The sequence below is a fragment of the Hemitrygon akajei genome, chromosome 4 (genome assembly GCF_048418815.1).
Source record: "Hemitrygon akajei chromosome 4, sHemAka1.3, whole genome shotgun sequence".
NCBI classification, from domain to species: domain Eukaryota; kingdom Metazoa; phylum Chordata; class Chondrichthyes; order Myliobatiformes; family Dasyatidae; genus Hemitrygon; species Hemitrygon akajei.
The window spans coordinates 1-16101 of NC_133127.1; the positions used below are offsets into that span (position 1 = coordinate 1).

At 41.3% G+C, this 16101-nt stretch overlaps 1 protein-coding gene across 1 annotated transcript in view; it reads left to right on the forward strand.

Annotated features, from left to right (window-relative positions):
• Positions 1–6641: 6641 nt before the first annotated feature.
• The window catches only part of LOC140725861 (F-box only protein 41-like), a gene marked incomplete at its 5' end in the record, with an annotated part of 371488 nt that continues 362028 nt past the window's right edge, over positions 6642–16101 (forward strand). The window contains one exon of the mRNA XM_073041806.1: positions 6642–6721. Coding sequence (XP_072897907.1) covers positions 6642–6721 — 80 coding nt within the window. The remainder of the gene's footprint in view (positions 6722–16101) is intronic.

Below are 16101 nucleotides of genomic sequence, written 5' to 3' on the forward strand. Positions count from 1 at the left end.
TGCAATATTACAGATTGCCAGTATGATGTTGTGGCCATCACTGAATCATGTCTGAAGGATGGTTGTAGTTGGGAGCTGAATGTCCAAGGTTACACATGATATCACGGGTATAGGAAAGTAGGCAGAGGGTGTGGTGTAGCTCTACTGGTAAGGAATGGCATCAAATCAGGAGAAAGATGTGACATAGGATTGGAAGATGTTGAATCCTTGTGGGTTGAATTAAGAAACTGCAGGGTAAAAAGACGTTGATGGCAGTTATATACAGGGCTCCCAACAGTGGCTGGGAGGTGGACCACAGGTTACAACAGGAAACAGAAAAGGCAAGTCAAAAGGATAATGTTATGGTAGTCATGAGAGATTTTAACATGCAGGTCGATTGGGAAAGTCAGGTTGGTAATGGATCTCAAGAGAGTGAGCTAATGCGAGTGTGCATGTAACGAGAGCTGTATAACTCATCGCCTTCTACCTTAGGCCACGAACTTATCAATCATCCACTCTGTGGACACTTTCTGGAGATCCAAGATCCGCATGTTCCATGACCGCTGGACTAAATGTGTAAATGTAGGAGGGGACTATGTTGAAAAATAAATGTGCTAGATGTTCTAAAATTGACTCCTACCTTACACCACAAACCTACCAATCACCCCTCGTAATCTGTTCAGGCCTTTTAACATTTGGAATTTTTCTATGAGATTTCCCTCTCATTCTCCTGAATTCCAAGGAATACAGCCCAAGAGCTGCCAGATATTCCTCATACGGTAAATCTTTCATTCCTGGAATCATTCTTGTGAATGATCTCTGAACCCTTTCCAATGTTAGTATATCCTTTCTAAAATAAGGAGTCCAAAACTGCACACAATACTCCAAGTGTGGTCTCACGAGTGCGTGAAAGAGCCTCAACATCACATCCCTGCTCTTATATTCTATATGTCTAGAAATGAATGTCAACATTGCATTAGCCTTCTTCACAACCGACTCAACCTGGAAGTTAACCTTCAGGGTATCTTGCACAAGGACTCCCAAGTCCCTTTGTATCTCTGCATTTTGAATTCTCTTCCCATCTGAATAATAGTCTGCCCGTTTATTCTTCCAGCAAAGAGTATGACCATACAATTTCCAACATTGTATTTCATTTGTCAATTATTTGCCCATTCCCCTAAACTATCTAAGTTTCTCTGCAGGCTCTCTGTCTCCTCCACCTATCTTTGTATCATCAGCAAATTTAGCCACAAATCCATTAATACAGTAGTCCAAGTTATTGACATACATCGTAAAAAGCAGTGGTCCCAAAACTGACCCCTCTGGAACTCCACTGGTAACCGACAGCCAGCCAGAATAGGATCCCTTTATTCCCACTCTCTGTTTTCTGCCGACCAGCCACTGCTCCACCCAGGCCTCCCACCCTTCTTAAATAGCGGAGTAACATTTGCAATTTTCCAATCATCCGGTACAATGCCAGTTTATATCAATTCTTGAAAGATGATTGTTAATGCCACCGCAATCTCTCCAGCTACTCCCTTCAGGACCCACTGGTGCATTCCATCAGGTCCAGTAGATTTATCCACCCTCAGACTATTAATCTTCCTGAGCACCTTCTCAGTCGTAATTTTTACTGCTCATACTTCACTCTTGAATGTTCGTATACTGTAGACGTCGACGTCTTCCACTGTTAAGACTGATACAAAATACGCATTCAGTTCCTCTGCCATCTCTGCATCTCTCATTACAATATCTCCAGCATCATTTTGTATTGGTCCCATATCTACCCTCGACTCTCTTTTACCCTTTATATACTTAAAAAAGCTTTTAGTATTTTCTGTGTTATTAGTCATCAGCTTCCTTTCATAATTCATCTTTTCCTTCCTAATGACCTACTTAGTTTCCTTCTGCAAGTTTTTAAAAGCTCCCCAATCCTCTGTCTTCCCACTAGCTCTGGCTTCCTTGTATGCCCTCTCTTTTGCTTTTACTTTGGCTCTGTCTTCACCTGTCAGCCTCAGTAGTGTCCTTCTTCCCTTTAAAAATTTCTTCTTAGAAACATAGAAACATAGAAAATAGGTGCAGGAGTAGGCCATTCGGCCCTTCGAGCCTGCACCGCCATTCAGTATGAACATGGCTGATCATCCAACTCAGAACCCTGTACCTGCTTTCTCTCCATAGCCCCTGATCCCTTTAGTCACAAGGGCCATATCTAACTTCCTCTTAAATATAGCCAATGAACCGGCCTCAACTGTTTCCTGTGGCAGAGAATTCCATAGATTCACCACTCTCTGTGTGAAGAAGTTTTTCCTCATCTCGGTCCTAAAAGGCTTCCCCTTTATCCTTAAACTGTGACCCCTCGTTCTGGACTTCCCCAACATCGGAAACAATCTTCCTGCATCTAGCCTGTCTAATCCCTTTAGAATTTTTTTACGTTTCAATAAGATCCCCCCTCAATCTTCTAAATTCCAGTGGGTATAAGCCTAGTCGATCCAGTCTTTCTTCATATGAAAGTCCTGCCATCCCAGGAATCAATCTGGTGAACCTTCTCTGTACTCCCTCTATGGCAAGAATGTCTTTCCTCAGATTAGGGGACCAAAACTGCACACAATATTCTAGGTGCGGTCTCACCAAGGCCTTGTACAACTGCAGTAGAACCTCCCTGCTCCTGTACTCAAATCCTTATGTGGAATATATCTGTCTTGCACTTCCCTTATTTTTTGCAGAAACTCTGGCCATTGCTGCTCTGCTATCCTTCCTGCTAGTGTCCCTTTCCAATCAACTTCAGCCAGTTCCCCTCTCATGCCATTGTAATTTCCTTTATTGCACTGAAATACGGACACTTTGGATTTTACTGTTCCCTTTCAAATTTCTAAGTGAACTCGATCATATTGTAATCACTGTTCCCTAAGAGTTACTTAACCTTAAGCTCTCTTATCACCTCTGGATCATTACAGGACACCGAATACAGCACCATCAATCCTCTTGTGGGCTCAACAACAAGCTGTTCTAAAAAGCCATCCCTTATACATTCTACAAATTCTCTCTCTTGAGGTGCAGTACTGCACTGGTTTTCCCAATCCACTTTCATGTTAAAATCTCCAACTATTATCATGACATTGCCTTTCTGACATGCCTTTTCTATCTCCTGCTGTAATTTGTAATCCACATTCCAGCTGCTGTTTGGAGGCCTGTATACAACTGCCATTAGGGTCCTTGTACCTTTGCCATTTCTTAACTCAACCCATAGAAACTCTACACCTTTCAATCCTATGTCATATTTTTCTAATGATTTAATATTATTTCCTACACACAGAGCCACACCACCCTCTCTGCCTACTAACCTGTCTTTCCAATACACCATAGATCCTTGGACATTCAGCTCCCAATGGCAGCCATCCTTTAGCCAAGTTTCAGAGATGGCCACAATGTCATACTTGCCAATCTCTGCTGAATTTCAAGATCGTCCATTTTATTTCTAATGCTGTGTGCAATCAAATATAACACCTTTCATTCAGTATTTGTTGCTTTCTGATTTAACTGCACCATGCCTCTATTGCCCTGTAACATGCCACAGGCTGTGATTAAGCCTCATCTCCTGCCTGGTCTTTCTATAATCTCTGTGGCAAGCTATCTTTGATTTACTTCTGTTTTCCCCTCCTCAACCTTATCACTCCGCTTCCCATCCCCCTGCGAAATTAGTTTAAACCCTCCCTAACAGCACTTTTAAACCTGCCTGCTAGGATATTGGAGCCCCTTTGGGTTCAGGTGTAACCCATCCTTTTTGTACAGGTCGTACCTCTCCCAGAAGAAGCCCCAATGATCCAGGAACCTGAAGCCCTGGTCCCTACACCAGTCTGTCAGCCACGCATTAATATGCCTGATCATGCTGTTCTTGCGCTCGTTAGCATGTGGCACAGGCAGCAATCCTGAGATTACAACCCTGAAGGTCCTGTTTTCAGCTTCCTACCCAACTCTCTGAATTCTCCCTTCAGGACCTCCTCCCTGTTTGTACCAACGTCATTGGTACCAAAATGTTCAACCTCTCCCTTCAGAATACTCTGCACCCGATCTGAGACATCCCATAACCTGGCACCTGGGAGGCAACACACCATGCGGGTATCTCTATCAGGCTGACAGAACCTCCTTTCTCTTCCCCTCACTATGGAATCCTCTGTGACTACCGCATTCCTCATCTTCCACTTTCCCTTCTGCATCACAGAACCAGGCTCAGTGCCAAAGACCTGATCGCCGTGGCCGTCCTTTGTCGGGTCATCCCCCTCACTGCATCCAAAACAAGATAAAGATTACTGAGGGCCACAGGGGTGCTGTCTACTCTCTGAGCTCTTCCCTTTGCTTCCCTGACCATGACCAACTTATTGAACTCTTGCAGCCTTGGGCTGACTAATTCCCTGTAATTCCCTCCCTCTAACTCCCTGTAGCTTTCAAGGATGTTAAAAATAAAAGAGAAAGGTGAGTGGATATAGGACCACTAGAAAATGAGGCAGTAGAAATAATAACAGGGGATAAGGAGCTGACTGATGAACTAAATGAGTATTTTGCATCAGTCTTTACTGTGGAAGGCACTAGCAGTATGCCTGATGTTGTCATGTGTGAAAGGAAGAGGGTTGTGTGCAGTTACTATTACAAGAGAGAAGGTGCTCAAAAAGCTGAAATACCTAAAGGATGAACTGCACCCTAGGGATCTGAAAGAGATTGCATTAGAGATTATGGTGGCATTAGAAATGATCTTTCAAAAATCACTGGACCCTGTCATGGTGCCAGAGGACTGGACAATTGCAAGTGTTACTCCACTTGAGAGCCCATGGTAGTACAGGAAAGTTACTGACCTGGTTAGAGCATTGGCTATTTGGTAGGAGGCAGCGAGTGGGAATAAAAGAATCCTTTTCTGGTTGGCTGCCAGTGACTAGTGGTGTTCTGCAGGGGTCAGTGTTGGGACCACTTCTTTTTATGCTCAATATAAATGATTTAGATGATGGAATAGATGGCTTTGTTGCCAAGTTGCTGATGATACGAAGATTGGTGGAGAGGCATGTAGTATTGTGGAAACAGATAGGATGCAGAAGGACTTAGACAGATTAGGAGATTGGGCAAGAAACTAGCAAATGAAATACAATGTTGGAAAATGCATGGTTATGCACTTTGGAAGGAGAAATAAATGTGTGGACTATTTTCTAAATGGGGAGAAAGTCCAGGAATCTGAGATGCAGAGGGACTTGGGAGTCCTTGTGCAGAACACCCTGAAGGTTAACTTGAGTTGATGGTGAGGAAGGCAAATGCCATTCATTTCAAGAGGTATAGAATACAAGAGTGAGGATGTGATGTTGAGGCTTTAGAAGGCACTGGTGAAGCCTCACTTTGAGTATTGTGAACAGTTTTGAGCCCCTCATCTTAGCAAAGATGTGCTGGCGTTGAAGAGGGTCCAGAGGAGGTTCACAAAGATGATTCCAGGAATGAAAGGGTTATCATACAAGGAATGTTTAATTGCTCTGGGTCTGTACTCGCTGGAATTCAGAAGAATGAGGGGGGATCTCATTGAAGCCTTTGGAATGTTGAAAGTCCCAGACAGAGTAGATGTGGAAAGGATGTTTCCCATGCTGGGAGAGTCTAGGACAAGAGGGCACAGCCTCAGGATAGAGGGCGCCCTTTCAAAACAGAGATGCAGAGAAGTTTCTTTAGTTAAAGGGTGGTGACTTTGTGGAATTTGTTGCCACATTCAGCTGTGGAGGCCAGATCGTTGGATGTATTTAAAACAGAGATTGATAGGTTCTTGATTGGACATGGCATCAAAGGTTGCGGAGAGAAGCCATGATTGAATGGCGGAGCAGACTCAGTGGGCCAGATGACCTAATTCTGCCCCTGTGTCTTCTGGTCTTATGGTGTTATTTCAGGGGAACCTGAGGGAAAGTGTCTTCACTCAGTGGGGGTGCGACTGTGGAACAAGCTGCCAATGGAAATTGTGGCTGTGGGTTCGATTTGAACATTTAGGAGAAATTTGGATAAATAGATGGATGGAAGTGGTATGTCAGACTATGGTCCAAATGCAGGTTGATAGGATGAGGTAGAATAACCTGGGATGAAGTAGAATAACCTTTCAGCATGTATTAGGTGGTCCTGGGGCATGCTGTTTCTGTGCTGTAGTGTTCTATTGCTCTGTGAGAACAGATTCTGGGAAGAGGCACTGTCATTGCAATGATAGATTAGTAGGGCTTGAACTCTTTTCTTTGGAGAAGAAAAGGCTGGAGAGAATTAGTAGTTGTAGAATGATGAGGGGTTGGCATATTGAGAGGCTGTACTCCCTACTGATGGGTTCTGCTTCTGGTTGAAACCTAGAATACATTGCTTGTAATGTGCTGAAGGAAGAACCATTGTGAATTGAATAAATATATGATGGTGAAACTCTTGCAAGTTTGTGGAGAAATGGCAGTGGTGGAGCAATTGGACTGTTGTGCTAGAACTAGCACAGGCATGATGGGCTGAATGACCTTTGCATTAAATATTCTGTTTCTTTTGTCAGGATGTTTGATAAATGCATGGTTTCCAAGAGATGCACAGATGCTGAAAATAAATTAAAGTCATACTTTTATAGCTTTTGTCTGACCTAGAACTTCTCTAACTTTGACTTCCCTTTCTTTGCTGCCTAGGGTGAAAGATATGCAACAGCAAGTGGAATTTCCCGAGGAAATGTGCTTGTAGCTGAGCAACAGTCATTACCAAATGTCAGGTATGAGAAACTGAGAATTGTTTTCTTAGTGAAAGCAGACAATTGGAGTTTAACATAAACAGAAATCACTGCAAAATGCACATCAGGTTAAGCAGCGTCTAGAGAGAGTGCACCGAATTAACTTTTCAAGTCAAAGATCCTTCATCAGAATTGGATAAATGTGAATAAAGTGTGTGTTTTTAAAAAAGAGAGGATGAATGATGGAAAGAAGAAATGGTTATAAGATGGAGATCAAGGTTGTCCAGGAGTCCCAATATTTTTGGGGCTGTCTGGTTATTAAATGATTGAGGACAGAAACAGGAATGCCACACCCACACCACACCTAGTACAAAAGACTCTGAGGAATGTGTCAGTGATTGGCTTACTGATTCAACAATGTCTTGGTATAGCAGCCACTGAAAACCAGTGCACGTGTGCAGCATATAGATGATACACTGGGTTTTGAGCATTGGTGTTAGAGCTGTATGTGCTGTGGTTGAGTGCAAGTGCTGAGGCTTTGTTGAGAGAAGGCTGAACAGTAGAGTCAGGTATGTGAAGAAGAGGTCGTTCTTAGAATTTCCTAGGTCTTTCTTCTCTATATTAGCTTGGCTGGGATGGCAGCTTGGATAGCGACATGTTCTTGTAAATTGTGGGAGATGAACACTGTATGGCAAGATCAGTGTCCATTTCAATTTCACCTATAGCAAGTGTGTTTGGCTGCAGTTCCTGATTGACCATATTATGGAACTTGATCATGCAGGATGTTGTGAACATTACAGACATGAGCTTTAGTGAAGTGTCACACCGAAGGTGCAGGCAGGAGATAATTGGGTGACCACAAGGAAATGTAGAGTAAGTAAGCAGTGAGTGTGGGGTTCCCGTATGGCCATTCCCCTCAGAAGCAATTCTACCCCTTTGGATAGTGCTGAGGTGGATGATCTATCAGGGCACAACAGCCAGGTCAGTGGCACTGTGGGGTCTGAGACTCAGTAAGGAAGGGTAAAGTCAATCATGATAGGAAGTTTGATAGGAGCACAGGTGGGCAATTCTATAGCTGCAAATGACACCAGCATGCAAGGGTCAAGGATGTCTGAGTGGTTGCAGAACATTCTTAAGGGGAGGGTGAGCAGTGAGAGGTCATGGTGTACATTAGTATCAACAACAGAGGTAGAAAGGGGGTAGAGGTCCTGTGCATGAAGTACTAGAAGTTATGAAAGAAATTGAAAAGCATGACACGGTAGTAATTTTTGGATTATTCCTGGTGCCTCATGCTAGTCAGGGCAGAAAGTGAGAGATAGAACAGATGAATGTGTAGCTGAGGAACTGGTGCAGGGGGCAGGGTTTCAGGGACTTGGGTTATTGGAACCTCCTCTGAAGCCTGGGTGACCTGTAGAAGAGAGACGGGTTGTACCTTAATTAGAGGAGAGCCAAAATCCTGGCTGGGAGGCTCACTTGTGCTATTTGAGAAAGTTTAAATAGGTTTGGTAGGGGAATGGGAACCAGAGTTTTGGGATGGAGATGAAGGTAGATGTCAGGACCAGTAAGTCTGTAAGGAAGAATGCATGAGCAAGGTAATAGACATGATGGACTGGGCAGATTGGAGTGTTATTATTGGCATACGAGAAATATTAAGTTATGGATGACAAAGCATGATTCAGTTCTTAGAACTATTGTTGATGTGATGTTTCCAGAGAGAAGAACAGATCTGGATGCCATCTGTGACATTTCCACAGATTTAACATCCTTTGGCTAAAGAAATTACTCCCCATCTCTGTTCTAAAGGGACATCTTCCTATTCTGAGCTTGACTGTTTGGTCCTAGACTCTTCAGTTACTGGAAACGTATCGTTCACTCTATCTCGGCTTTCAGTATTTGGAAATTTTGAATAAGATCCCTCTCATTCAGCAAGTACAGACCCAGAGCTATCAAACGCTTCTCATAATTTAACACATTCATTCTTGGGATCATTGACGTGAATTTCCTCAATATCCTCTCCAATACTGATACAGCCTTTCTTAGATATGAGGCCCCAGACTACTCATAATATTCCCAATGCAGTTTGACCAATGACCAGTTTACCGTTTTCCAATCTTCTGGTACTGCTCCTTTGGCGAAGGAGGATGCAAAGATCATCATCAATAACCCATCAATCCTGTAGTAACCTAGGGTATATACTGTCTGGCCTGGATACTTATCCCAACTACTGTTTCCCAGAAGCTTCAACACTGTGCCTTTCCGAATCTTGACAGAGGTTGATAGAGTGCTGATTGGTCAGGGCATGAAAGGAAACGGGGAGAAGACAGGAGATTGGGGCTGAGAGGGAAAATGGATCAGCCATGATTAAATGGTGGAACAGACTTGATGGGCCAAGTGGCCTAATTCTGCTCCTGTATCTTATGGTGTTATGGTCTTGTGCTCCAGCACATTAGCCCATACTATACTGACCTCATATTTATCAAAGTCCCTCTTCCTGGTGAACATTGAGGCACAGTATTGGAATTGGTTTATTATTGTCATATGCACTGAGATACAGTGAAAAGCTTGTCTTGCATACTGGTTATACAGATCAAATCATTATAGAGTGCTTTAAGGTAGTACAAGGTAAACAATAACAATGCAGAATAAAGTATTAAAGCTACAGAGAAAGCTCACAAAGTAAATAATAAAGTGCAAACTCATATTGACGCAGATTGTGTGGTCAAGAGTCCATCTTATCATCCAGGGAATCATTTAGTAATCTTGTAATAATGGAGTAGAAGCTGACTGCTTGAGCTTGATGGTACTTCACTCCAGGCTTTTGTATCTTCTGCCCAATGGAAGGGGGGGGAGAAGAGAGAATGTCCAAGGTGGGTGGGGTCTTTGATTATGCTAGCTGCTTTAGTGAGGCAGCAAGAAGTATAGACAGAGTCCATAGATGGGAGACTGGTTTCCATGATACGCTGAGCTGTGTCAACACCTCACCAGTTTCTTACGGTCATGTGTAGAGCAGTTGCCGTCCCAAGCTGTTAATGCAACCAGCTTTCTCTGGTGGATTGATAAAAATTGGTAAGTGTTAACAGAGGCATGCCAATTTTTAAAAATCTTCTGAGGAAGTAGAAGTATTGGTGAACTATCTTGGGCCTGGTTGGACCAGGACAGGCTACTGGTTATGTTCACTCCTAGGATTCTGAAGCTCTCAATCTTAATATGGAAGGCTATGTAAAAGGGAAGGGTTAGATTGATCTTAGAGTTGGTGAAAAGGTCAGCACACATCCTGGGCTGAAGGGCTTGTACTGTGCTCTTATGTTCTCTGTTCTTAAAACCATTGATGTAGACAGGAGCACGTGCACTGAGGTTAATGACCAACTGTTTTGCTGACATTGATAGAAAGATTGTTGTCATGACACCGTGCTAATACATTTTTGCTGTACTCCAATTCATTGTTAGGTCAGATACCAGCCATGGTATTCATTAAGGACCTCCCCTACCTCCTCCGCTTCCAGGCACATGTGTCCACGTTCTGCTTGAGCGGTTCTACCCTTATTCTAGTCATCCTCCTGTTCTTCACATACATGTAGAACACCTTGACATTTTCCTTAATCCTACCAGCCAAGACCTTCTCATGTCCCTTTCTAGCTCTCCTAAGATATACTGTGCTAAAAGCTTTCCTGGACACATCTCAAAAATTTGAACCCCTCTGAACTGTTTCCACAAGGTAATCTCACTTTAGAACATAGAATGTAGAAGAGTACAACATGGAAACAGGCCATTCAGCCCACAGTGTTGTGCTGAACAAACTAAAAAACAAATCAAAAACAGCCAAACTCTTAATCCTTGCTATCTACACCATTCCCATATCCCTGCATCTTCCTTATATCCATCCATGTGCCTATCTAAGCATCTCTTAAAAGCTTTTACTGCACTTGCCTCTACCACCATATCAAGCAGTGCATTCCAGGCATCCACGACTCGCTAAGTAAAAAACTTAACTCTCACATCCCACTTGAACGTTCAATGCATACCCTCTGATATTAGACATTTCAACACCAGGAAACACATGCACTCTGTCCATTCTATCTGTGCCTCTCATAATCTTGTAAACCTCTTTCAGATCTCCCCTCAGCCTCTGACACTCCAGAGAAAACAACCCAAGTTTATCCATGATAACACATGACCTCAAAACCAGGCAGCATCTTGATAAATCTCTTCTGTAATCTGTCCAAAGCTTCAACATACTTCCTGCAGTGGGGCAACTAGAACTATACACAATACTCCAGATGTGGTCTAACCAAAGTTTTATAAAGTTGTAACATATAACCGACTGACTTTTGAAATCAATGTCTCGACTAATAAGCCTTCTTGACCACCTTATCAACCTGTGTAGTCAATTTCAAGGAGCTATGATCTTGGATCCCAAGATCTCTCTACTCAGCTACACTAAGGATACACTAAGAGTATACTGTCTCCTTGCATTTGCCCTACCGAGGTGCCACACTTCACATTTATCTGAGTTAAACTCCATCTGCCATTTCTCTGCCCATATCTGCAACTGGTCTATATCAAACTGTATTCTTTGCCAGCGTACTCTATCCACAACTTCACCAATCTTGGTATCATCTGCAAATTTACTATCCCCCACCCATCTACATTTTCATCCAGGTCATTTATATTGTTATGGTACAGCAACAATAAATATAGAACTGAGACAGGTTTCTTATAAACAAATTAAACATTTATTTAAACTCAGCTCAACAACAAATGAAAAGTAAACAAACGACTAACTTAACCAGAAGTTAACTGCTATACAGCAACTTGAACAGTTCCTAAAGCGATAAATACGAACGCAGTTCTTAAAGCGATAAATGTGAACACAGTCATAAAGTGATAAATGCAAAAGTCCAAGTGTTTTAGACAATTAGGAGAGACTTTCCTGAAGTAACAAATTCCTCGACGATGTGACATTACTGCTGATCCCAGCCAAAATATGCCTTGCCCGAAGGAATTACAATGAAGGAAATTAAAGCGGCTTAAAGGAACTGACCTTTTCTTTGGCGAATAACACTGCCCCAATCCTTTCTGCTCTTATAGCAGGGATTATCTCGGATGCAGGTTACTAATTCCTTGAGTGAAGATTCAATAAGGTCAATCCTGTATTACCGCCGACGACACCAACCTTACTTGATCCTTCAGGTTCCCGCACTTCGGCAAATCTTCACTCGCCAATGCTTAGCCTTTAAAATTAAATCGAAGATACATCAAACACAACTGGCAGTGATTTTAAAAACTGCTGGTACAACTTACAGTAGAAAGTAAAACTCCACTTTAAAACAAAACTGCGTCATGAGATGAATACTCAGCATAACGGAGTAACTGATGAATTAAACAACGAACTAACCTGCATCACAGCAAAGCTTTCCTGTTTTTTACCTGTTGGAACAGGGCATCACATGACCTCACTGGAGGGAAAATTACATCATGTGACTTAACACTGGTGGGAATATTACATCACCCCACCATCACAAGACCATTACATCGTGCTCACCAGATACTCAATTACATCATGGTCATAAGACAGTCACAAGATACCCATGGTGTCTTGTATATATACCCATGTATATAACACCTCCCTGCAAAAAAAAATTATGATCTGTCATGAACAAAATTTTTACAATTAACTATTTACAAAAAAGAAATACAAATGTATAAAATTTACAACATACACAGTATGCATAGTATTATACAGCACCTTACAAATTAATATACAGTAGGAGTATTACAAATATTGACATACCACTCCGTAAAAAGGAATTACATTGTACATTCAACATCTAGATAAACAGTCAGCATTCACATTATCTTTGCCTTTAATATGAGTTAATCAAAATATTGTACTCCTGTAACATCAGACCTTTGTTGCTAAATTGGAGTCTGATTTATTTCCTTAACCATTTCCCTTAACCAAGCCTGGACCTACAACATAACTAAGGTAAGTTACAGTGGTCTGCCCAAATTCACTTTTAGCTAAGTTAATAGTTAAGTTAGCTTTTGAAAGCCTTTCAAATAGTTTCTCCACCGCAGTAATATGTGCTTCCCAAGTATCATTTTCTGTAACTAAATCATCAATATAGGCATCTGTATCTTTTAACCCATGAATCACAGAGTTAATCATCCGCTGGAAAATACCTGGGGCATTCTTCATCCCAAATGGAAGAACAGTATATTCATATAATCCAGATGGGGTTATATCCGTCATTGGAACACGCCAATACCCTTTTAATAAATCAATCTTTGTAAGGAACTTTGCTTTTCCAACTTTATCTACACAATCATCCACTCTAGGGATTGGATATGCATCTGTTTTCGTTACAGCATTCACCTTCCTGTAGTCAGTACAAAACCAAATACTACCGTCTGACTTAGGCACCATGACACAAGGTGAACTCCAATTCGAACTAGAAGGTCTAATAATATTATTTTCTAACACATACTTAATTTCTTTCTCAGCAAGTTCACATTTTTCCATGTTTATCCTGTACGGATGTTGCTTTATGGGTTTGGCATCTCCAACATCTACATCATGTGAAGCTACAGTGGTTCTTCTAGGAACGTCTGGAAATAAATCCGTATATTTAAAATTTAATTGCTTCATCTGCTGCTTCTGCTCAGGCTGTAAATGAGCTAATTTCTCATCAATATTTTCCAGAATGGTTGAGTTTGGTAATCTGGCAGAAACAATATTGGGTTTAGAATGAGTTTCAGATGAATCATCCATTGTTGTTCCTAGTGAGATCAGATTCATTATTATTGACCACAACAGTCCTAGTAGCAGACTGTTTTGCATAATATGGTTTTATCATATTTATATGGCAAAGTTGTGTTGGCCTTCCTTGATCTGGAGTTTTTATCACATAATCCACATCAATAACTTTAGACATAATTTCATAAGGACCATGAAATTTAGCTTGTAAGGGATTTGTTTGCACCGGGAAAAGAACCAACACCTTATCTCCAGGCTTTAATGACCTCATCCTAGTTTCTCTATCATACCAGGTTTTCATTTTCTCCTGAGCTAATTTTAAATTTTCCCTGGCTAAGCTACAAGCTTTATGTAATCTGTCCTTAAATTTTAAAACATAATCCAGCAAATTAGTGTGTACCTCTTTACTAATCATTGTTCTTTTAATAAGGCCAAAGGTCCTCTAACTCTATGCCCAAATACAAGTTCAAATGGACTAAAACCTAATGATTCCTGTACTGACTCCCATCCTGCAAATAGAAGTAAGTATATGCCCTCATCCCAATCATTTTCATTTTCCACACAATACATCCTAATCATAGTCTTGAGGGTAGAATGAAACCTCTCCAAGGCTCCTTGTGGTTCTGGATGGTATGCAGATGAGGTAATCTGCTTAGCTCCCAGTTTATAAACTATCTGTTGAAACAATCCAGATATAAAATTACTACCTTGATCAGATTGTATTTCCTTAGGCAACCCAAAATAAGTAAAGAATTTTATAAGAGCCTTTGTTACAGTTTTAGTCGTTATATTCCTAAGTAGTACTGCCTCTGGAAACCTAGACGCAGTATCGATAGCCAGTTTTTGTTTTTGGTAACGGGCCTACACAATCTATAATAATTTTGGAAAACGGTTCATCGAGTGCGGGAATAGGTTGCAGTGGGGCCACTGGAGTAACTTGATCAGGTTTACCCACAATTTGGCAAGTATGACACGTTCTGCAAAACATCACCACGTCTTTTCTCAAACCAGGCCAGTAAAAATGTTTAAAAACCTTGTTCACAATTTTCTTCATCCCTTGTTGTCCACCCAAGGGCACACTATGGGCTAAAGTTAAAATCTTATTTCAATAATGTCATGTACCCCGTGACCGGGTTAAGAACCAGCAGAAATGGAAAACACCTTGGAGTCTGGTATTAACGTAAACTTATAGTGTTTATTAGTAAACTAAGCAATACAGTACTACAAAAAAGTCTCTCTCTCTCTCTCTCTCTCTCTCTCTCTCTCTCTCTCTCTCTCTCTCTCTCTCTCTCTCTCTCACATCTGCTCTGGGTGCCTCCCCCCTCTCTCTCTCAATAGCAGCACAGGTCAATAGGGTCAGCTCTGGACCCCATCTCAAACTCGATTTGCCCATCACAATAAACTTTAGGAACAACTACCTGGTGAACAACCTTCCATTCATCACTTGCAGGAATTGTAGGTGATCTCCACTTCCTCATTAATACTCCTTTCTCAAAATAATATCCTACTGACATCTTATCAATTTCACCATCCAGAAGAGTTTGTTCCTTTAATTTGATAATCTCAGGGTCTCTACTCTGCTCTGCTATCATCTCCTTCCAAGACAGAGACAAATCTTCAGGGTCAGACTTACTCCAAGAATCTTGATCAAACAATGAAGGTAAGAAGTTTCTGACAAATCCTCAAAATTCGAATCCTGAGTTGAACAATCATGGTTAACAACTTCATCCTGCACATCAAGCTTTTTAGCCATAGCTCGGGTTACAACACAGAAGGAAACTGTCAGAATCCATCCGTGGTTCCTCTGACTTTATTGTCAAATGCACTTCAGGAAAAACTTGTCCATCTGCCAAGTCACTTCCTAACAATAAAGAAACATCATTCACAGGTAAGCTAGGTTGTAGTCCTACTTTAACAAGTCGTGCAACTAACCCTGACCTTAAATTTACTCTATACCAATGTACAGGCATAAGGGCACTCCCAACACCTCGTATATAGTTTACCTCTCCAGTGTCAGACTCATCATTAAACTTTAACACACTGTCTAACATCAGTGATTGAGAAGCTCCAGTATCCCTATGGATTTTTATTGGCACCGGAGTGGATCCCTCTTTCAAGGATACAAATCCTTCAGTTATAAAATGATCATATCCCCTTTAACTTGGTCAGACTCTAACAAAGCTTCATTTGTATTTATCAAACCCTGTGGATTTACAGGTGTTTCAGTATGTTGTACACAAGCATCTGGGACTGCTTCCTTCACCTTCTTCTTCAATCGGAAACAGTTAGCTATTACATGACCAGGTTTCTTACAATAATTACAAATGGGATAATTACAATAATTACAAACTGTCTTTCCTTCACAGGTGTTCCTTCATCCTTACCTTTCTCACTAACTTCTGATTTAATTTCTGGTTTACCTTGACTCTGTGCTATTTTTCCTTTTAAAAGTTCTGCCCTGAGGAAATTTATTCTTGTGGATTAAAGCATACTCATCAGCTAATTTAGCAGACTCCTGCAATGTAGCAGTGTGCCTCTCATTTAAGTATGTCCTTACTTCAACAGGGATGCTCCTTTTAAATTCCTCTACTAAAATCAACTCTTTCAATTTATTATACTCTGCATTCACATTTTTAGAGGAAACTCATCTCTCAAACAACACAGC